The sequence below is a fragment of the Miniopterus natalensis genome, chromosome 14 (genome assembly GCF_054644295.1).
Source record: "Miniopterus natalensis isolate mMinNat1 chromosome 14, mMinNat1.hap1, whole genome shotgun sequence".
Lineage (NCBI taxonomy): Eukaryota > Metazoa > Chordata > Mammalia > Chiroptera > Miniopteridae > Miniopterus > Miniopterus natalensis.
The window spans coordinates 56700440-56722885 of record NC_142094.1 but is presented as its reverse complement, the minus strand read 5'-3'; the positions used below and the strand labels follow the sequence as shown (position 1 = coordinate 56722885).

The 22446-nt window shown below is 50.0% G+C and overlaps 1 protein-coding gene across 4 annotated transcripts in view; it reads left to right on the top strand.

Annotated features, from left to right (window-relative positions):
- DOCK1 (dedicator of cytokinesis 1) overlaps positions 1-22446 on the top strand; it is a 287380-nt gene that overhangs the window by 31401 nt on the left and 233533 nt on the right. For all 4 annotated transcript variants that reach the window (XM_087824025.1, XM_087824024.1, XM_087824027.1 and 1 more), the window contains exons 2-11: positions 388-471; positions 5752-5792; positions 7856-7911; positions 10183-10279; positions 12648-12796; positions 16760-16895; positions 17723-17880; positions 19011-19092; positions 19472-19607; positions 21996-22068. In XM_087824025.1, coding sequence (XP_087680151.1) covers positions 388-471; positions 5752-5792; positions 7856-7911; positions 10183-10279; positions 12648-12796; positions 16760-16895; positions 17723-17880; positions 19011-19092; positions 19472-19607; positions 21996-22068 — 1012 coding nt within the window. The remainder of the gene's footprint in view (positions 1-387; positions 472-5751; positions 5793-7855; positions 7912-10182; positions 10280-12647; positions 12797-16759; positions 16896-17722; positions 17881-19010; positions 19093-19471; positions 19608-21995; positions 22069-22446) is intronic.

Below are 22446 nucleotides of genomic sequence, written 5' to 3'. Positions count from 1 at the left end.
AGTAGTTACGGATTTCTTCTCCTTAAATGATGACCCTTTATATTTGCCTCTTGAAAGCAAAGGCTGCTTTTGTGGGTGTCAGAGAGAATGATTCAGTTAAAGATGGAATGTATTTTAATATTAAAAACAAGCAGAAACTTGGGGTTTGAGGAGGTGGAGGGATTGGGTGAAAAAGAGTGAACCTGTGGGCGTCTGCAGCAGTGTGGTGGTTGCCGGGGCAGGGGATGGGTGCAGGCGGAAGAGAGCACAGGGGATAAAAGCTGATGGAAAAAATAAAATTTATGAAAGAATAAATAAATAAAATACTCCCCCCAATAAAACACAAGCAGAAACAGGCAGCATCGGTCTTCCTACCCTGACTGACACCTTCCCCTCTTGTCTTCACAGCATTTTATAACTATGACGCCCGGGGAGCGGACGAACTTTCTTTACAGATAGGAGACACCGTTCACATCTTGGAAACGTATGAAGGTGCGTACGCAGTTTGGTCTTTTTTCCTGTTGTTTTGGGCAGTTGGCACGCTTTCCCGGTGCCCGGCGGGCACAGCGTTCCCTGGCTCGGGCAGTGTGTGTGCTCACGGGCCTTTTCACGGGGTGGACGGTGTTGCATGGCGGGTGCCCTTTCAGGGGACAGTGCTGAGGCTGTCCATTATTTAATGAAGGCTTTATTAAGATGAAATTAAAAGTAAAAACTCCTCTTTTTATTTATTGTTTTTTTTTTTTTGAGAGAGAGGAAGGGGGAGAGAGAAACATTGATTTGTTGCTCCACTGATCGCTGCATCATTGGTTGCTGCTTGTATGCGCCCTGACCGGGATCGAACCTGCAACCTTGGCGTATCGGGACGACTCTCTAACCAGCAGAGCTATCTGGCCGGAGCAAAAATTCCTTTTTTAACCTCTAGAATTTTCTGTTGAAAAAGCTGTTTTCATTAAAAAAAACAAAACAGAACATAAAACACCTCCTTGGCTCCATTTTTGCAAATGCATGTGAATCCTCACTGCAAATAACCCAGCACTTGGAAAAAAAAACTTTAAAAAATGCATTTAGGATACTTGAGGATTTAAGTCGCTGTTTTGAGGTGAGTGATGGGAATGGGGAGACTCTCTGTGCTCTCGCCCAGATCTGTTGATAACATCCTCAGGGGAGCCAGGCTTGTCATTCCTTTTAAGCCCGCGACCCCGGTTTCCTAGGAGTGAGCAGGGATGGGCACGGCTCTGCGGGGCGTGGTCCGGGGAAGCAGTTGTTAGAATTATCCAGTAAATACACAGTTGCTGGCTGTGGCTTTCCCGTGCCCTTGGTTTTCCAGACTCCATTTTTCATGTTGAGCGTTTTACAGATTATTTTGTTTTGCACCGTGGTTATGGCTGCGCACAAGAGAAGCAACAACGGGCCTGGTTTTTGTTTTCCTCAGATCGGCAGGTTTCCTAAGATTGAGTTGCAGTGTTGGTGGCTCTATTTCCCACTGGAAGGGGCGACTCCCGTAGAGCGTCGATTAAAACCAATAACCCCAGCAGCAGAATTGCTTTCGGGTGGGGTTTCGCCAGGCCCTTCCAGCGGGAGGAGTGGCGGGCACCCCGTCGTAAGCACCCAGCTGGACTTCAGTCGCAGCCCCTGAAACCCACTTTGCAGGCTGGGGAAGCGGCGCGAGGCTTTCATGCGCCGGGCAGGCTCCAGCTCGCCCCGTGTCCTGGGAGGCTCGTGCGGCGGGCCCAGACCTGGTCCCACGCCCGCGTTCCTGTCCTGTATTTCCCAGGCGGCACACGCCGGCTTAGAGCCCCATTCCATTTGTACCCTTCACACCCCGCAAAGGAAAGGGCCATAGCGGCGGGCGCCCCGTGCACACCTTCAGCGTTGGCAGCCGCCAGTCGGAGTGCCTGCCGCGGGCACCATCTCAGTGGCCGGGAGGGAGCGGGTACGGAGCAAGCCTCTCGCCTCAGACACTTTCCCGACCCGAAGGGAACAGGCTCTTTTTATTTCTGCCCCCGGGTCAGCGGAAGCTGGAATGGGGGTTAATAAACGCTGGGCAGTGACGTCATTCCTGAATAGCCATCTCCTGTGCTGCCCGGGTGTGTGGGGACTGTGACGTCTGGTCCTTCGCTTCCTACCAAGAACGTCCCTAAAGCAGCGGGGTCCCTTAGGCGAGTCGGGGATCCCCGTTACACATTTAACTTAGAAAAGCTGGGGAGCAGGCATGGGACAGCTTGGCTGGCATCCTGAGAAAGGACCCTTCAGGGAGCCTGTGTTTGGTGGGCCGGTCTGCCAAATTTTGTTTAAAAAACTCCACCCTTTGTAAAGACTCATTGATGGAAAATGAATTCCCCACCTTTGGAAACTGCCTTTTGGTTGGAATCAGAACCCGGTCCGAGGAACGCATCCGGGGAACGAGCTGGGACTTCGGGAGGCTCGGTGATTTTATTACCATCCAATAGAAGTGGGATAATTGTTTTTCTGCTCTTTCCTCTTGTTCTGTTTAAGTTTCACGGATTGCGTTAGAGTTTGGGCTTTTCTCCTGCTTCCCCCCCCCCCTTCCTCTATGAAAATTTATTTCTGTTTGTCAAATTGGATTTTCTTTTTCTGTGTGATCCTTCTCAGGATATTACTGAGATTGCTCCTGAGAATATAAAATTTCTCGCGGATCACTCTTTATATTAAGTTTCACAAAACAAATTTGCCCTCAAGCGATGGTTAATTTCGCCGTCTCCGGCTCCTGAAGGCGGGGGACACAGCACAGGAAAAGGAAGCTTACGGGTCTCGGCGGAAGGAGCTGCGAGGGCATTGAGGGCATTGAGGGCACACCCCTGCCTTTACCCAGCGTCCAGGGTCACGCGTACCCAGGATCACTGATGTTATTACGTGACTCTCGGTGGCCACGGATGTGCCCGACCTGCGGCCCTCATCTCCGTAAGGATCTCCGGGGCCTGGATGCTGAACCTCAGGGAGCGCCAGGCATTGCACAGAGATTAGGAAATTGTCCTTTGATTAAAACCACAGCCACTGTGTTACGACAAGGCTGTGGTTTGCCCCCTGCCTGTCTGGGGGCGTCCTCTCCTCTGTGAGCCCTCGGAGGGCGGACACCGGCCCGATCTGCTTGAAGGCTGGCTCTGTCTGGGGCCGTGTCTGGCGCGCAGCCTGTGAGCTCAGGTGGTCAGAGGATTAAAGCAGAAAGTCTCGGGGAGGAAACTCGTGGGGTTTCCTTTTGCTTAGCAAGGCCATTAAAAGATTAACCGCCTTCTGCTGGTGTAAGGAAAAGAAAAGACACCCCCAGAGCTCACTGCTCTCTCCTCCCCCTCGCGTAGAAGGCCCGGCGCTGCGTTTGAGGTGGGTTTTGTTTGCTCGTGTTCTTTGACTGGTTGCCATCCCTCTATTTTTCATGTATTTAAACGCGCTCGTAGCTCTCACTCTGTTTCTGACTTGTCCCTCGGTGCTCTACTGAAAGGTGCACTCCTGCTGTCTCTGGATATCTAGCCCGTGGTTCTCACTGCTTGGTGGGCACTCCCCATGTTTTACTAACTGCCCTCCAGCAACGGGCGCTTGCCCGCCTCCACTCCCCCCCCCTCCCCCCCCCCCCCCCCCCCCCCCGCCCGCCCCGGATCACCCAGCCTTGAGCATCCTGTGTCCCTCCCACTGTGCATGGATGGGGGTGTGGATGTCTTTGGGATGCGTTCCCGGTGGGGGGCTTGCTGGTCCCAGGGTGTAGGGATATAAACTTTGGAGAAGTAGGGACGGCTGCTCCCACACTAATTGCCACAGTGTACATTCCCACCCACGGTGCCCAGGGGCGACCCATATCCCACAGTGTCCCCCTCTCTACCACTCTGATAACTGTGCAGCAATATTGTGTTTTAAATGTTCGTGTCTCTGGTCGTTATTAAGGTTGAGCGTCTCTTCATGCATGTGCAAGTCTTTCAGGGTTCTATGCACTGTTTATAAACTTCGCTCACATTTTACTTGGTGTCTGTCTTTTTCTTTGCAGTTTTTCCTTCTATATCCTAGGACATGAATCCCTTCTCAGGCTCAGAATAGAAGGGTATATCAATACTGAAAATGCAGAAAAGCCCTGGCCGGTGTGGCTCAGTTGGTTGGGGTCATCCGTGCCCTGAAATGTTTGATTCCAGGGCTCCATCCCCAGTAGGGGGCGTGCAGGAGGCAGCCAATCGATGTTTCGCTCTCACATCTATTCTTCTCTCTCTCCCCCTCTCCCTTCCTCTCTCTCTCTAAAATATCAATAAAAAATCCTAAAAAAAAACCACCACACGGAAATGCAGAAAAGACACAGTAACGGAAGAGTGGACAGCTCTTTCGGTTGAATAAATGTAGCTTTGAATCACCGACTTCATTGACCTCCCATTTCTTCTAGAACACCGTCCTAGAAGGCACCGACACTGGCCTGGCACGTAGAAACCCCTGACATGGACACGTGGCTCTGGGGAGACCACCCCCCACTGCGCAGCTGCTATCTGGACATTGCGTGTCTGCGGGGCCTCCATTGCTCTGTTTAGTCCCCTTGTCAAGACAGTGCAGTGGGTTCAGTCAGTCACCTGAGGTCTCAGCAAGTCCTTTGCAAGGCGCCCGGGAGTCTGCCCTCCTGTTCTGAACACTTAGAAAGCAGCTGCTAAATCATCCCTGAGGACCTGGCTCATTTGGGCCCCATCGCTTTCTGGTTTCCCGCCTCTGGTTGTGAAAATGATCATTTCCTAAGAGGGGCCCTGCCCAGGCATTTACCTGTGCTCCTTTTCGGAGCTGATTCACACACCCTGATTTCTAAGGGTTGCCTTTTCCATGCTGAATGAAAACCCAGTATTTTGTTACTCAGCGGGTTTACCCAACATGCACTTACCATGTGCTTGTGGAGATTCTCTGCTTGGTCTTTTTGCTCTTGTGGGCAGACGTGGAATTGTCTGAGCTTCTGGTGCACTTCCTCCGAGCCAGGTGCCCTGACGTGACGTCCCTGTGCTCCTGATAAGGAACCAGTCACTGATGTTGTGCTGTGGCGGACTTGTTGGGAGGCTGGTGACTGGCGTGGACCCACAGGTGTTTGTTCGGACAGTTTCTGCCCCCAGCCTGAGGGTCAGTGCCAAGGGTGTGGTCAGGTGTGGTCCATCTTTGAAGGGACTCTTCCATTTAGCATGAATTCCTGCCAACAACTGCCGTGTGTCCGTCTCCTGCCCTCACTCCTGTCTTCTCCTCACATTCAGGGAATGGGGACTTGAGCCTTGGCCAGACCCCGAGGGGTAGGTGGGCCCGGTCCCTGGCTTCTGCTTCCTGTCCGGGGCATTTGCCACAGAAATGCTTTGTGAGGTCGTGGCTGCCCCAGGGCAGATCCTCTGACTGAAGGGGCAGGAACTGGGCTCTCAATAGCATTTCTGTTACGGGGCAGCCCCTGATGATCTGAGGATGCTGGTGTTTGCACTTGGCAGCGACCCCAACCCAGGTCAGACAGGGAGAGACAGGACCATGCACTCTCAAGGAGCCCGCTCGAGGGGGCAAAAGGACACCCTCATCTCGGAATTGTGCTTCTTAACTTCAGAGTGACCCCTCAAGGCCGTGGGTGGCCGGTGGAGGTGAAGGAGCTGGTGTCTGTCTGTCCAGGCCACTGCCCAGGCCTCAAGTACAGTGTCGAGCCGATCTTTCCAAAACCCCATAGTGTATTTCCAAAGCGTTAGGGTTGTTGAGCTCCGGTGGCGAGCTGACCCCAGGGTCTGCAGAACATTTTCACCTTGTACTAACCGTCTCCACTTTGCGTTTGTTTAGGGTGGTACAGAGGTTACACCTTAAGAAAGAAGTCTAAGAAGGTAAGTCGTTTTTATTAAAACCCGTGCATGTCCCTTCCTAAATCACCCCGTGAGAGGAAATCAGTTCTCTCTCATTCTTGTCTACGCGATTTCCTTTGCGTCTCTTTCTCCGAATCTAAACTCCGTGGGCCGAAAGGCCGACTGCCCTGAGCCGTTTCCTCCTGAACAGTGTGGACGTAGGAACGGCAGCTGCGTCCCGCGAGTGGGTTGCGGGGCTGCGATAGGCTGTTGGCCTGTTGTCGCGGGAGGCGAGGCCCTCCCTGGTGGAGCTTCGCACCCTTGTTAAGCGCAGGGTGTGCAAAAGAATGACGTGGGTGCGATGGCTTCAGAAAACAACCGCAACAAAAACCCCCAGAAACCCGGTCGCGGTTTTCAGTCCTACATTTTCCTTGATGATAAATGAACAGATTTGCGAAGCTCGCACCCGCTCCCCTCTCTCGTGTAGCTCTTTTTATACGGCTGTGCCCGCTGCAGAAGGAGCTCCTGCTCCCCGGGGCAGTCGGCACGCGTGCTGTTTGAGTTTCCGAGGCCGGGACGGACAGTTACCCTCGGTCCCTGTGCCCGACACTCCCCGGCACAGTCCTGCTGCGGCTTCTCTGTTCTTAGCCTCACAAACCCAACGATGGCTCTTCTGTTTCATTCTGTGATTTGGAAGCAATGTCCGCTTGAAGCTGTGGTCAGGCTGTCCACGTTAACTTGTACGTGTTTTAGTATCTAAGTATGCTGGACCGATGCTTCATTTCACTTCTCTTGCCTAACATTGCCTCTCATGATCTCCTGTGGGGCTGGGCTCTTGTGGTCCGGAGCCTATAACTGAGGCTTTGGAGTCAGTGGCTCCAGCCGGGACTTCCCGCCCCACCTCCCGCCTCAGGCTCCACCCAGCCGACGACCGGAGCCTTGAGGTCTGAACAGGGTTAGATTCAGACCGGCTGGATGGTGGGGTAGGTTTCTTCAGGGGAGGTTGTGGTTTACACTGATCGCCCCTCCGATAACGAAGAGGCCTTCCTGCTGATGCAGCCCCACGTTTGATCTGAGGGCTTTATTAATATAGAGATGAGGCTTTGGACCAGCCCGTCACTCTGCCCCACTCCTTCCCTCTCTGTGTCAGTTCTTTATATGAACTTCAGCCACGTTCCTGGTCGGCAGGAGGATCGGGACTCGTGCCCATGCCCTTCCCTAGCATGACAAGTGCCTGTGGTTCCTGGATGGCCCGTGTCAATCCTTTGGGGCCAGATGCCAGGGCAACCTGGTCAGAAGCTCCTGTTCCCACAGCAGGTGGGTCAGAGCCACCGGCGCTACTGAATGGTTTCTGCCGCACGTCCTGAATCTCACGCGGGAAGCCGTGCCCGGCCTGTGTGGTGCTGCCCGAGGCCCCAGCCCTTGCCTTTCAGGTTGCTCGCCTCCCATCCCTGCTGGAGGGGAGGCCTGCGCTTGCTCAGGAAGCAGGACCGGCTCGCTTGGTAAAGCTCCTGGCACTTCAAAGACTGTGCCCGGCCCCGAGTGTCCTGGAGGAGCTGTCTCCAGGCTCCCGTCAGTTGTGTCCACTGCAAGCTGCCCTGGGGAGCTGAGAGCACTGTAAACCGTGCTCCCCCGGTAGTTCTGCAGATTGGGTGACATTCAACCATTTCTGGAGACTGTCGAGAGAGTCTCTGCGGGTCAGGTGAATTTTGGTGGTCATTTTAGCTCTTTGAGATCAGTAACTGTCAGAGAGCATCACCGAAAAACTTGTGTGGGCATCAGTCGGCTATTGGTCTGCCTGTGTCCAGGTCAGCAGTGAAAACCAGCTGCGACCTATGGAGAAGACACAGGACGTCCTCTGGAATTGCCTCTTTGCAGAGAAATTGCCTGTTTTCCTGAGACATCAGCAGCCTCTTTGAAACACAAGCTGACTGAGTCGCCATCTCTTACACTTTGTTTTCTTTGCTCTGTTGAATGTGAGACTCAGCGTAAAACTTGCAGAGTTAATAGAGAGCCAGCCACCCTCACCTTTCTGGGGACAGGTGTTTGATTGACAATCAGTGTCCACATTGATAATAAAAACTGTCTTTGTTTCCTCCCCATAGGGTATATTTCCTGCTTCATATATTCATCTGAAAGAAGCAATTGTTGAAGGAAAAGGGTGAGTTGCTGTTTCATGAAGAGAGTGATATTCGGCCTCGCTGCCCGCCCAGTGCCAGGGCCCTCGGGGGTTGGATGGTGGACGTGATTGGCCATGGGTGACAGGAGTTTGGGGAGAGGAAGGGGGATTTACGGTTGTGTTAAATGTGGCTTTGAGCCTTTGAGGAGTCTGAAGTCAGCTCCTTACCTGTAGTCATTGTCCTTGATCCTGATGTTGAATTTGGAGGGCCTCCTGGTGCCCTGAGCTTCCTGGGTGGTCTGGCCCCCGCCCCCCCGTCCCCCCCCGGCAGAGGCTGCACAATCCCCCAGCTTAGAATCCATTCCTGGGAGACTTCTCAGGCTTTGGTGCAAGGGGAGTTTAGGCTGAAGAGCAGCTGTTAAATAGGGACATGTAACATTTACATTTTGTCCAGTTGTGGTGTGTGTTTCTTAGAGGTCATCGCAGTGCTGTACAAGGTCATTACAAGGACGTTTGCAGAGTGAGGAACCCACTAGGCAGGAGTGGCGAACAAATAGCCAGGTGTGGACTGGAGAGAAAGGAGCATGAAAATCTTTTCCTTGTTTGTCGCAGCTCCATCTTCACTCTCAGTCAAATATGTAGGTTATAAAATTACTAATCAGACGATTGCTGCATAATGGCATCTCTCCGGCTGATTACAAAATTGCCTTCCCAAGAGCTGCACTTTCAACGTGTGCAGAGGACCAGCTCGGGTTCTGCGGGGCCCTGACACCTCATTCAGATGAAGGAAATAATTGAGGGGCATGAATGGGATGACCTGGGATGTGGTGTTTTTTATACAGATACAATGTTTCATATGCAGAATTTTAAAGGGAAGGTAAAAAACGAAGGTTTTGGGCCTCTCCTCTCACCCATCACTGTCCATGTGTTTTACATCCGTCTCTGTCAGCATCAGTGTAGCAGTCAGATGGCAGATGATTAATTTTTTTAAAAGGCACTTTGATGAATACAAATAAATACATGGAAACAGCCCAGGTGCTGACGGGTGTACTCACCCTGCGAGTGGGGAGGAATCCCCTGGAGGCCGGCGGGATGGCCCTGCGGACCAATGCACCACCCACATTTCGATCAGCATCCCCCCTGGGAAACCAGGACACAGACTCGGCAGGGCTGTTTTAACACTCACGTCTCGTAATGGGCACCGATGATGTCCCGTCAAAGGTCAATTCCTAAAGGCCGTCCTGTGGGGGGTGGTCCCGTACGCACCCCTCCCTCAGGCGTCTGATCTCTGCTGCTCCACCCGGAGCCTGTGGCCAGACCTCCCCGTAGGCTTTCTCTTCGGGGCTCCATGGTCTCTTCCTTTGGGAACCCTCCACCATCAGGAAGTCCTTGAAGGCCTGGACCCCAATTGTGGCTCACGTCGGGGTCCTGCCCGTAAGTGTGGACCCTCCAACGTCAGGGTGCTGCCCTCAGGTCTGGGCCCAGCACAAATCACGATGTGTAGGTGGGACCTGTCAGCGTCCCCGAACACTCCGTGTTCATTGGCGCCCCGGCGTTCAGAACACTGTTCAGGATCTGGGGCCAGGTGTCTACTTCACAAGCCACAAATTCAGTCTCTTCCTCAGTCCCCGATATTGTGAGTCCTGCGTAGCACATGCCCGACCCAGAACACGTGACCAGAAAACAGTGGTCGATTTGATAAAAGCCAATGCTCAGCTAGATAACAGGTTAAGGACAAGTCAAGGGTTAACCTGTTGGAGTAGAGAGAAAGAGAAAGGGGGTCGTCAGAGTTTGGGGTCAGGTGGAGGACCTGTGGACATCCGGCGGCAGCACCTTCGCTCAGAGTCCGCCGCGGGTAACTGCTTCGGTGCTACCGTGTAATGAGTTTCATGCGCGAAGGAAATGCAGAAACCATCCTAACCCAGACCTGCATTTTGATGCCACACAGGTTGGCTATCATTCACGGCATGTATAAGATAGATGGGCACACGTATTACGAAGGCACCTTCCACGTCCCAGACCTGGGCGCCCTGAAGACTTTTAGGGGGGTGTTACCCGCCGCCCCGTCTTGGCTGGCATGGGAGGCGGGCGGCGTACACTCAGCGTGGCGGACCGACACTCTCAGGCTCCGTACAGATGGTACCTGTTGCCCTTAGAGATGTGTGCCTTCCTGGGTGCGGACACCGGCCTGGCTGTGTGTTCTCGCTCCGTTTGCTTATTTAACTCTGTGGCCTAGGTTTGGAATTTATAAGGTGCCAGTCGCAGCGATTAATGAGCCGTGAACTCAGCTGTCCTTCCCTCGTCTCTTCCCAGGCAACATGAGACGGTCATCCCGGGCGACCTCCCGCTCATTCAGGAGGTCACCACGACGCTGCGAGAGTGGTCCACCATCTGGAGGCAGCTCTACGTGGTGAGAGGAAGGGATGCGAATCGAAGCTAAGCAACTGACGGTGGTCTTTCTGGGCCTTTTCTGTCCCGGTGGATGGGTTTCTTTCCCTGGGAACCTCAAAAGCAGAACCTGGACTGGGTGATAGGAAAGCAACATGGCTCAGAATTCTACTCAGCCTTGGGGGGTCGTGACCCCTTTGACCTGCTCTGTGTTGGGGTGCAGCTGTGCTCAGGGCAGCAGAGTGTCTGTAAGGGACGGGGTCCCGGGTCTTGCCTTCCTTGCGTTGAAAAGTGAATGGGCTGTTTTGCTTTCGAAGACAGGATTAGGCGAGTGGCGTTGACGTGCCCTCAATGTTTATATTTTGTTCTTGGAAACAAAAATCCGCTTTTAAACTGTAATAGGTACGTATGGATGGACTCGGTGGAAGATGGTTACTGTTTGTTTATTTTTTGGCCACTGGCTGCTGTAGGTAATGCCTGTTATCGTTTGAGAAACGACATAGTCTTCTAGATTTGAGCATGTTTGTTAGAGGTGGGGAATGGTTTCCATTCTGGCTTCGTGCGCAGTTGTCTGGTTCTGCTGGCTGTGGGTGAGGTCTTATTAATGCAGGGAGGTGGGGGCTGTGACATCTCCCACTTCCCGCTCCCTCGGGCGTTTCCTTGCACATAAATTCATATTTGCAGAAGATTACCTTTTGTTAGCCGGCGTTTCTCTTGGAGCTGTTGATTTCTTCTCATATGCTAATGCCGTCAGCGCGGAGGCCGGGCTGTGCAGGGAGGCAGTCCCCGCATCGGTTTCTCGGGGACACAGAAAACTTCCTGCAGTCCCACAGCTGCTCTGCGGGCAGGCTTGTTGTTTTTGATTATACAGTGGTTTCCTATAAATGCGCAGTAATAAGCAGTTGCCATAATTGTTCATCAAATGTTCTCCAAAACCTAAAAGTGTAACGTTAGCTATGAATGTTTTGTGTAAATCTCTTGCAATTTCGTAGTCGCTGTTTCACGTTCGACTTTGCAATTTTTAAACAAAAATATGGGAGCAAAACAAACAGGAATTGATGCTGACTAATGTGTCAGTGGACCCGGTTTTAGCCTTCTACCCCTAAAGCAGGCATCCTGATGACCCCTGGGCCTCCTTTTAAAAAATTTATGTTTGTCTGTTATGGACTTACATCGTTGGATTTGTGCAAAGCCAAAGAAAAGTGCTTATACTTTTAAATGTGGTTTTTGTTAGTTTTTTCTCTCTCTCTCTACTGTGTTGTTGTAGACACGCTAGCAAAACATTAAGGATTTTAGATATTAGGTAAGGCTTTAGAAAAATGGGCAAGGAGAATTAGTAAGAGGGAATCAATGTTTCAATAAACCATTAATTTTGACGATTTAATTTCCATTTAACAAATTAAAATTAGGATAATAATATAAAGAAGAGTCGATGGAATGTAAAATAGCCTGTTAGGGTGTTGTGTTATATGAAGGATGGGGGTGGGGATCGTAGAAATTCCTAGAAGGAAGGTCAAATACTAGAAATAGTGGGGCGACAGGTTCAGATATGTAGAGGAGACGTTATTTTAACAGGTAGCAATGATCACATTTTAATTTTGTATAGGCTTCGTGTGTGTAGAATTTTACCAACTCCGGCATCACCTAGATTCCTTTTCACAGAAAGAACCTCTGGGTTGTTTTTCCTTTGGATGGTCCCTGATTTCCTTGGTGAACTGAACCCTTGCAGGTGCAGGACGGGTGCTTTTCTTTGTATCATCCCTTGACATAGATAGAAAGTGGTAAGAAGTGTGGATCCTGCATCTTATTTGCGTTTTCCTTTTGGCGCGAAGGCACCCAGAACTTTGTAGATTTAGACCTGGCTCCTTGCCGAAGCCTCCTCTGTGTGTGTGTGTGTGGCTTGACCCACAGGCTCCAGTGGCCGGTGCTAGGTCCTCTGTAGCCAGGGGACAGCAAGGCCCAGGGGCCGGCATCCCCTTGTGCGAAGGGATTCTGAAGACTGGGTAGGCGAGACCTGTAGGCTCAGACTTACTCCGATGGAGTGTCAATCGTTGCCCACGGGGGCAGGGGGCTCCAGCGGGCTGGCTCTGGGGCTCTCGGTGCGGACCCTCTCCAGTCGGCCTCTAGATTCAGCGGTGCATCGTCTGCAGTGCAGATGGGATATCGAGGATCGTGCATTACTTGCTTTTCAGCCTTTTAATCTTTTAGTGTCTGACGGGAACCCCATTCCGTATGTGTTCCAGAATGTGTTAAAAGCATCTTTTACTTGCACGTACATTGCATTTTATCATGTAAAGTGTGTATCGCATGTGTATTTGAAAAAACACACACCCACAGTGCTCTTTTATACCCAAAGCCTTAACATGGGCTCCTCTGTCCCCTCCATGTAGCAAGACAACAGGGAGATGTTCCGAAGCGTGCGGCACATGATCTACGACCTGATCGAGTGGCGCTCGCAGATCCTTTCGGGGACTCTGCCTCAGGATGAGCTCAAGGAGCTAAAGAAGAAGGTCACTGCCAAAATCGACTACGGAAACAGGTTTGTTCGTTGGGAAGATGATTTCATGGGTAAACGATCCGATAGGGTGACATCGACAGAACCTCTAGAGACTAAAACCATACTTAATCACAAAACCAAACTCCTAACCTCCAAACAGTGGCGTCGTTTTCATTTTCAAAAGGATGAGACATTTCCTACGGTGTCCCAAAAATCAGGAGTTTTCTGAGTTCTAGTGGAACCCTGTTCTTTCAGGAAGCCAGGCTGGGGCAGCCTGCCCTTTTCACAACGGGCCCCCCACAGGGAACTTCCATGTTCTGTGCCACGATGTGACTGAGTCCAGACGTGGGGGTGCTTTGTGCACCTCCTGATTTCTTTCTGTGGATTCCTAGGTTCTCAGAGCTGAAAGGGATGTCAAAGGTTACCTTTTAAACTTGTCACTGGGGTAAGGATGCCAGATTTGCAAACACCAATAGAGCCAGCTAAATCTGAATCTCAGATACACGACAAATAATTGTTTCTGTGTGAGTACGTCTGGGGCGCAGGTTCCCATCTCCAGCGAGCCTCCACCCAGCCCTGTTTGAATGCCTTCGGCAGCGGGGTGCTCACTCCCCTGCAGAGCTGCGTGGTCTACCTTAGCGAGCATTTCTGACCTGGGACGGAAGTGAGCTGCTCCAGCCTAGTTTTGCCGAGTCTGGGTCTCTAACTGGACTGAGGCTGTGCCCTTTCCCACTGGGTGACTGCTTGGTTGTCCAGAGCTGCAGGGAGCCTTACAGATGATTTGGTGACATGGTTTCCACACGCTGGTGGGTATCACAATCGCTTGGAGAGCTTTGGAAATACAGACTCCTGGGGCCCACTTCTTATGATTCTGATTTCTGCTGCCTGGAACGCTGGCTGGAGATCTTAGATTTTAAAAATAGGATTGGGAGACTTCATGTTTCCTTCAACCCCCTCATTTTACACGTCAGGACCTACACTTAGAGACAAGGAGGGGTTTGTCCCCAGCCTTTCCGCTGAAGAGAGCTCTGGGTGAACTAAAGAAACTCTCTAAAAAATTCAGAATTAGAACATAGTTTTGTTTTCTGCTAATTTGTACTTTCAAGTGGGAACAGTTTCTAAAAGCCACACTATCAGTTAGAAGTAGTGTTTGGATTAGGAAGGGTGCAGGAGAAGGGTTTTGCTTTTGTTTTCCCCCCCCAGAAATTCATAGATTCTGGGTGTAGGGTATTTGATATTGTCGCAGTGAAACCCGTTTTAGGACCACCTGCCTAAAAACCAAACTTCTGGAGCTTTGATTCTATTTTCTATCAGAGTATTATATTTTGAACTTACATTCAGAAACCACCTGCTTAATGTGCCCGCGGTAAGCGACCAAAGTCCATTATGTCCTGGAACAATCTGGTTAAGAAAGGAAGTGTTTCCAAACTTAATTTACTACCGTGATAGGAAATACAGGCCTTAATAAGACAGCATTTTGCCCGAGGAACTCAAGTGTACTCCACAGTTTCTCTATAGCCCAGTGCTCTGCACATATCTTTCTAGGTCCTTCTTCAGAAAAAATAGTACAAAATAAAATCACAGTGTTGAGAAGTTACTTGATTAAAGTCGGGGACCATCTTTCTAGGAAAATGCACATACATAACACACTCCCAGTTTTGTGTGTAATTTCTTGGGCGTTCCACCCCCCTTTCCTCAACATGGAATTAGTCTCTGATGCATTAGATTCCCTTGCTCTGCTAAGAGGCACCTTTTTTTTTTTTAAGAGAAATACGTTTTTATTGATTTTTTTTTAGATAGGAAGAGAGGGAGGGATAGATAGAAACATTGATAAGAGAGAAACATCCGTCAGCTGCCTCCTGGGTGCCCCTACTGGGGATTGAGCCAGCAACCTGTTAATGTGCCCTCACTGGGAATGGAACCGGTGACGTCTTGGTGCATGGGTGACCCTCTACCAACTGAGCCACACCCGCAAGATGCACCTTAATGGAAGCTCACTGTGGATCCGGAGCCTCTGAGCACTGATTGCTGAGAACAGCACAAAGAATGATTGGCATGAGGAAGCCCCACGGCAGGCCGCTTCCTGTGACCGTTGGCATGTGGCATTTTGGAAGAAGCACGGGTTCTGCCGTGAGAGGCTTCTGGCTCAGAATCCAGAGTCCGCGCTCTCCTAGACATTTCTCTAGCTTAAGTCTCCTCCTCTGTGAAGCGGGCCTGGCCCTCTCTCTTGGCGGGACTGTGGTGAGAGGTACGTGGCAGGCTGTGTACCGCAGGTGGGCCCGTGGCCTGGGTCTCCGCTCCTCAGGGACAGCTTTATTAACCAGGACCTTCTGGCTGGTTCTAAAGCCAGGAGCTTTGTAGCCCCGCCCACACCAGAACGATCCCCTCCCCGCCCTCATTAGCATGGGCTCCACCCACACTAACTGACCGCGCCCACGCCAGCACCGGCTGCTCAGGGCCATCCATGTTCAGGGCCGGGACACGCAGTGATACTTGGCAAACATGTTGCGAAGACAATTAATGAGAGCTTACAAGGCTTTTTAAAAAAATACATCTTTCTGCTCCTGAGCACTGCAGTCATTGCGATGACAGGCTGTTTCCACGCAGGGCCACAGGCCTCTCACTATTGGCTGAAAAGCCTGTTTGCTCTCGTGCTGCTGACAGGCCCCGCTGGCCCTGTTCACCATCAGTGAATTTGTTTAATTGATACTAAAAGGAAAATTGAAGTTTTTGTGATTGCCTTCCAAATGGTGCAGAGTGGTCCAGCGTAACTGTCAAGACAGAACCCGCCTGTCACGTCATCAGTGATGCCATGGCGTTAAGCTGTGCAACCCTCAGCGAAGCCAGAGATTAGTTTGTTCTGATGGAGTCTTTATTGCAAGTCTATTTGCCTCTCAAACTTGTACCTTTTAAGACATTCTCTAATTGAAACTTATCTTTTTTTTTTTTAATATATCTTTATTGATTTCAGAGAGAGGAAAGGAGAGGGAGAGAGAGAGAGAGAAACATCAGTGATGAGAGTCATTGATGGGCTGCCTCCTGCACGCCCTGACAGGGGATCGAGTCCGCAACCCCGGCATGTGCCCTGACTGGGAATCGAACCCCGATCGCCTGGATCCTAGGTCGATGCTCAACCGCTGAGCCACGTCCGGCCGGGCAAAATTTATCTTTCTTTAAACAGACTTTCCTGTGTTGTATGGTTAAAAAAATTAAAATATTCTGCTTCTATCGACTTGTTAATGGCAGGCAGGAAATCCGAAAGGCAAAGTGTAAGGCATCTGTGGCTTAGATCCTCACGCCTTATTAAAAAGCACAGGGCCACGCCAACATGGCACAACTCTCGGTTTCTTTCTTTACATAATCACCTTTTTTTTGTTTCTTAAATAAAAACTGTGGTTAAAAAATTTGGGAAAATGGAGAGAATGTTGCCAAAAAATATTTCCAGCTATAGATGGGTAGCTTTGTTGGCCAGATGCTGCTCATGTTTTAAGTTAGCAATTATATTTAACCATCTGGCCAGAAAGTTGCTTAGCGTTATTGTGGATAACTTCCTTATGTTTGGTGTTGAAACACAGTAGAAAAACGTTATTGAAAAATCTTCTGATGGGCTAATTTAGGAATTAGAACTGACTCTAGGTAGAAGGAAAGCTGTGGGGTGGAACCTACCGGGATATATATGGCATGTGTGTGCCTTAAGCCATTTGTACTGTTCACATAGTAATTTAATAACATACGTCTCACTTGGACTTTATAGATCTGTAACATTTGTCACTGTGAGGAAAGTCACTGTTGCATTGGAAGCTTTTGTTACTCATTTTTTAATTCCAAGGGGAAACGCTTTCAGATAAAGGAAATGACCTTGCAGAATTATGTCCCCTGAATATTTGTGTGTGACCCCGACTTCCTATGATGTTTTTCTCTGCTCAGTGGCTGGGACTGAAGTTGTGTTAGAAAATGTTAGGCCCTTGGTTTTGTGCCTGAAATTCTGAATTCGTGTCCTTCTAGAATTCTCGATTTGGACTTGGTGGTGAGAGACGAAGACGGGAACATCTTGGATCCAGAACTAACCAGCACGATCAGCCTCTTCAGAGCTCATGAAGTGGCCTCTAAACAGGTGGAGGAAAGGTTGCAGGAAGAAAAGGCAAGTCCAGCTCTGATATGCCATTTGCACCTGGGCGCATGCGCCCAGTCCTAGTAAAACATCAGGGAAGCCAGGATTTGCATGAAAAAGGCACAGCTACACAGCATGTTTCAAACAGGGGCGAACCCTGTGGGACCCGCTGCCAGAACAGGCTACTGATGACCTGAAGGGATTTGGTCCCGTGGGGGGGGTGCGGGGGCTGTTAGGAGGCAGGATCTTAATGACACTGACTCCGAGTCTTATCTCATGGGAAACGCCACTGGATTCTGCACATCTTCTTTGCTGTGGTAGGGGTGACATATTTTAAGCTCGCTGAGAGCAGGGAACACATGTCTTACTGATCTTTTGCATCTTCCGTGGCCTTTCATGGTATCTTCTGTAGGGTAGATATTCAGAAATCGACGAACTGATTGTCACCCACGAGCACTGAGCATAGGCTGTGTGCCAGGTGCCGAGGACACCGTGACGAGGAAGGCAGAGATGTCCCCGTAGGGTTTAGTCTCATGGGAGAACCAACAGGACACAAACGGCTACCTAGGTGTCCCATTCTGACTCATCGGGGGGACCCTGAACACTGTGTCTCTGAAGAGACTCCTCAGTCCGCAGGGGACGGGTTTGAAGCCATTGCCCAGGGCCTTGTTATTTTAAGTCACTAGCTGCTTGCTTGTCTTGAGGACTTGAAGTAGGGGCAGAAAGTGACTCCGTGAGTGGCTTTGCTGCGTTGTGCCAGCTGGTGACGCATGGCTTTCTATCCTGGAGGGAGTAAACCGGCAGGGGCTGGCGATGAGCGTTGCTGATGCCAACTTTCTATTCTGCTCCTTGTACAGTCTCAAAAGCAGAACATAGACATCAACAGACAAGCAAAATTCGCTGCCACCCCTTCTCTGGCCTTGTTCGTCAACCTCAAAAATGTGGTCTGTAAAATTGGGGAAGATGCCGAGGTACTCATGTCTCTCTATGACCCCGTGGAGTCCAAGTTCATCAGGTCAGTGATGTTCCCATGTTAGGACAGTGGCCTCAGAGCCTTGGCAGAGTCTCGCTCCTGCGGAGAGCCCGGCGGGGGGGGGGGGGGGGGCGCGCCCGCTGGCCAGAATCCCCACCCGCCCCCAAGCAGCGGACCTGGGTGTTCTTTCTGGACAGTGTGAGGGCAGGTGGCCCAGGCTCTGGGCCAGGGTTGGCTTTCTCCTGTACCTGGGTAGTTTTGATGTGGAGTTTTAATCTTGTGAAGTTTTAAGGACCTACCCACGAAAGCTTGATGTAATGCTTTGTCTCCTCTGTTCGTAGGATTGTATTTATCCAGATTCCCCCAAATATCACCCTTCACTTAGTCTTGCCTGTGTGAACTTTTGTTCTCCGTGAATGTCACTGCTGGACCTTTGACCTAATATTTCTCCAGCACAAGTGACTGGGAGACACTGTCTAGACTGGGTCCTGCCCCGTGAAGGCTCTCAGTTAATAGTTATTGAATAAAATAACATCTATAAATCCTGTCTGCCACTCCTGTCCTTCCTGATGATCTCGCTTTTGTCCCTCAGTATGACTGTCCTGTTTGTCCAGATGGAAACATGATGGTCTGGGTTATGTGTGTGTGTAAATTCCAGGATCTTCAGTTGTATTACTCAGAATTTAAAACGCGAGTATGTGCCAGAAAACAGAACAAAGGGGTGAATTTCCCTCGCTTCTGATAAGGACTTAGGATTCTGTAGTATTTTTAGGTCATATTTGGCTTTCGGGCTCTGAAAAGCGCAGTATTTGTTTTATACCATGAATGAGAGAATGGTGAATTTTAGACTATTGTCATCCTCAGTGAACAAATATGCTTTAAAGATAATGAATGTTGAAATGCATTTTCAGTTACTTCTGTCGTAATTATAACCCTAGACACCCAAAACGGGACCCTCTGCGGGATTCTGTTCGGGCCTCGCGTGCCCCCCGCGTGGGCGGCTGCTCGCCTTCTCCGTTAATGGAGGAGCAGCTGGGTTGGGCGTCGTTGATGTTTCCGAGCTCCGGTCGTTGCCTGCGTCGTGGGCTTCGTGGTATTAGTGAGAAGTCAACGTGGTGGTGCGTTTGGCGCCCCGTTGTCATTGGAAAACTAACTTGCCCCTCTCTTCCCAGTGAGAACTACCTGGTTCGCTGGTCAAGCTCCGGATTGCCTAAGGACATAGACAGATTACACAACTTGCGAGCTGTTTTCACTGTAAGTGCATCCAAAGCCGCTGAGCCGCATCGCTCAGCTTTCTGATGACTGTTTTCAGTGACCGCCCTCTGACCTCTCACCGTGCTGGCGCATGGGTTCTCGGGGTGCCTGTCATACGCGATCATTTAATAATAATAGCGCCTTTCCCAGAAGCCCTCTGAGCCTCTAGCTTCCCTTCGTTTCCCCAGAACAAAGATCTACTATGTTGCCACGAACAGTATCTCTCAAGCTTATATCATAAGCACACTTAACGTTAATTGGCTATTGTTTCCAGTTCCTTTTGGTCCTGAATCTCTGTGCCTCTTTCTACTGTCTGTTTCCATTGAACCTGCCCTGGTGATGGGGCTCCCAAATAATGTATGGAAATGAATATTTCTAGGACCTCGGGAGCAAAGACCTGAAAAGAGAGAAAATCAGCTTCGTCTGCCAGATCGTGCGCGTGGGTCGCATGGAGCTGAGGGACAACAACACGCGGAAGCTGACGTCGGGCCTGCGGCGGCCTTTCGGCGTGGCCGGTAACCCATGTCTCCTTGTCCTTGTGGTCTCAAGGTTATCACCTTCACCCTCAACAGAGCTGCTGCTGAATATTGGATTGGTCAGCTTTTCTGTGGGAGAAAAAAAATACCTGACAGCTTCTCTCCTCTGGGTAGTTTGAAGTCCCGGCGCTCGGGTGTCAATCGCGCACTTGGTTTTAAAGCGGCCGCCTCTCCTGGGGGACTCTGACCTGCACTCTCAGCCTGGAGGGAAGCCAGGCATTGGAGGCTGTCAGGCTTTCTGGACTTGGCGATTGATTGATTGATTTAGGAGTGCATTTGCAGCGAGCGGTCAACAACCAGGGGAGGACACCGTTTTCTCAGCGTAGGGGCTGTTTGGTCTCCATGTTTGTGCTGTTTTGTTTTGTTTGGTGGCAGCCCAGAGGAAGGGAGAAATTAGCTCTCCCTGTTGGGGAAGCTGAACGTGCCCCCTGGAGGTTCTGAGTAGTCGGCCCCTTTCAGTATCCCTCACTTTTCACCGTCGTGGGAAGGGATGGTCTCTGTGGAGTTTCACTGTCCTGTCCTGTGTCTAGTCCTGTCCTTCCTGTGCACTGTGGGGTTCATTTGACTCTGGCGGGGGGGAGTCCTTTCTTTCTGATACGTTTCTGAATTTCTTATGTGAATAGCAGTGGAAGCTTCTTTACCTGGACTCCCAGGAAACTTGGGGCTTAGCTTGGTTTTGTTGTTTAGTTTTTAACTCCTTTTAAACAGACTTAATTTTTAGAACACTTTTAGGTTCATAGCAAAATTCAGCAGAAAGTACGGAGACTTCAGAACGTCTCCCCCTAGCCCCTGCTCCCACACGCAGAGCCTCCCTCCCTGTCGACAGGCCTCCCCCCCCCCCCCCCGGATGGTACGTTTATAACGACCTGTGAGCCCACATGGACGTGTCCCCCTCACCCAGAGTCCAGGGCTCGCTCTTGGTGGTGTCCGTCCTGTGGGTTTTGATAAATATATAATGACTTATAGTCACTACTTTAGTATCATACAGAGTTTTTGTTGCTCTAAAAATCTCCTGTGCTCTGCCTGGATTCTTCTGGAAAAACATATCCAATCATTTAAATACGGGGTTTACGACTTCATAAAGATTCAGTGATAAGAGCGACGTAGGCATTGTGAGAAAGAAGCACATACATCCTTTTACTCCCATGTACCAGCCAGGTTCTGGCTTGGGCTCTGCCACTGGGCCCCCCATTTGGGAGTGAAATTTTGAGGGTGAGGCTGCCTCTCCAAGGTCCCTGTGAGTACGAGCTTAGGAAATTCATTCACGTTTTCATTCTTTGTTTCTTGAATACGTATTTGAACGTTGCACCTCTGTTTTTCAGAACCTATAGTACCTTTTATGTGTAATCTGATATCATGGTTGAAATACCTGTAATTTGTCAGCATTCCTATTTCTCTGTCCCGCCTCTAAGGTAGTTTTAAGGAAATATTCTATCTTTACCTCTGATGTATTGGGCTTCCCTGAAGTGACCAGAGAAATCGTTGACAGTGTGTGTACGTGGGCCTCTTTCCCGCACGGATGCTGTACATTCTTTGGTTGCTAGGGTACCAGTAAAGTGATGACTTCCTGTGAATGCAGATTTCTCAGAGCCCTGGTGACACCCTCGACCAGGGGCTGCCAGCTCTCCTCTCCTTTTGCTTAAAGGGGGAATCTCCTCAGTGTGTGCGATGAAAAAGATGTATATCTTGATTGGCGCGGTGTTTCCATGGATCTATGCGTTCTTCCAAATTCACTGAATGCTATTACAATCTGTGCATTTCGTTTAAATTTTTTATAAAGAAGTCAGTTCAAAGCACCCTTTCCTAGCAGAAGTCTTCCCTGAGCCCCACTTTTCCTTGTGCCCCATAACTCTGTGAATCCTTGCATCCCAGGACTTAACCCCTCCACACATACACGACTATTGAATTTATTATTTGCCTACCTCTCCAGACTCTACTGAGCCTGACTTAAGAGCTTTATTTCCCTAGTGCCTGGTGCCTACTCCTATAGCCACCTGTGGCAGGGTAGCCACACGTCAGCTCAGATCCTCACCACGCCTGCCACGTTTTCGGTGCTCGCTCTTCTAGAACATTTCGTCACACACAGTTCTCCTGGAAGGCGCAGCTCCGGTGGGCCAGTTGGATCACGGCAGAGGAATGTATTACAAGGAGCTCTGCCATTCGAGCCCCGCCTCCATTTGGCCAGTGTTTTCAGAGAACGTAAATTTGTCTTGCAAACAGGGAAATACTTTACTTGAGTCTAAGGAAATTTTGCCATGCGGTTCATGCCGTTGTTTGTCAGAAGGCATTCTGAGGTTCCTTTGTTTGTTTGCTTTCTCTGATTATAGCATTTAAGCAAAACAATCTCTGTTCTTTTCTTGTCCCCAGTGATGGATGTCACAGATATAATAAATGGAAAAGTAGACGATGAAGATAAACAGCATTTCATTCCCTTTCAGCCGTAAGTATGGAGCAATCACAGTACTTAACCAATGTCCTATAGAGAACGTGCGCTTGTAATAGTTATTTTCATAATTAAGTGTATCAATTCAGCACAAATAAGGACTCGTTATTTAAAAATAACAAAAAAATTGTTCACTCCCTGTGGTAGCGCATGGAATTTTTGCAGCCAGAAAACAGTCCTGGGTTAAAGTTTGATCTTGCAGGGAGAATATTTTACCTGTGATCCCAAATTGCCTAATCGCACAGGACACGCAGAATGACAGTCCTGCTCCGAGTGTGAATGTTTCCGCACGTAACTGATTTTTATTCTTGCAGCAATTCACATTTTCAAAATACAGTACTTTCGAATTCATCACAGGAGGTTGCTGTTTTTAAA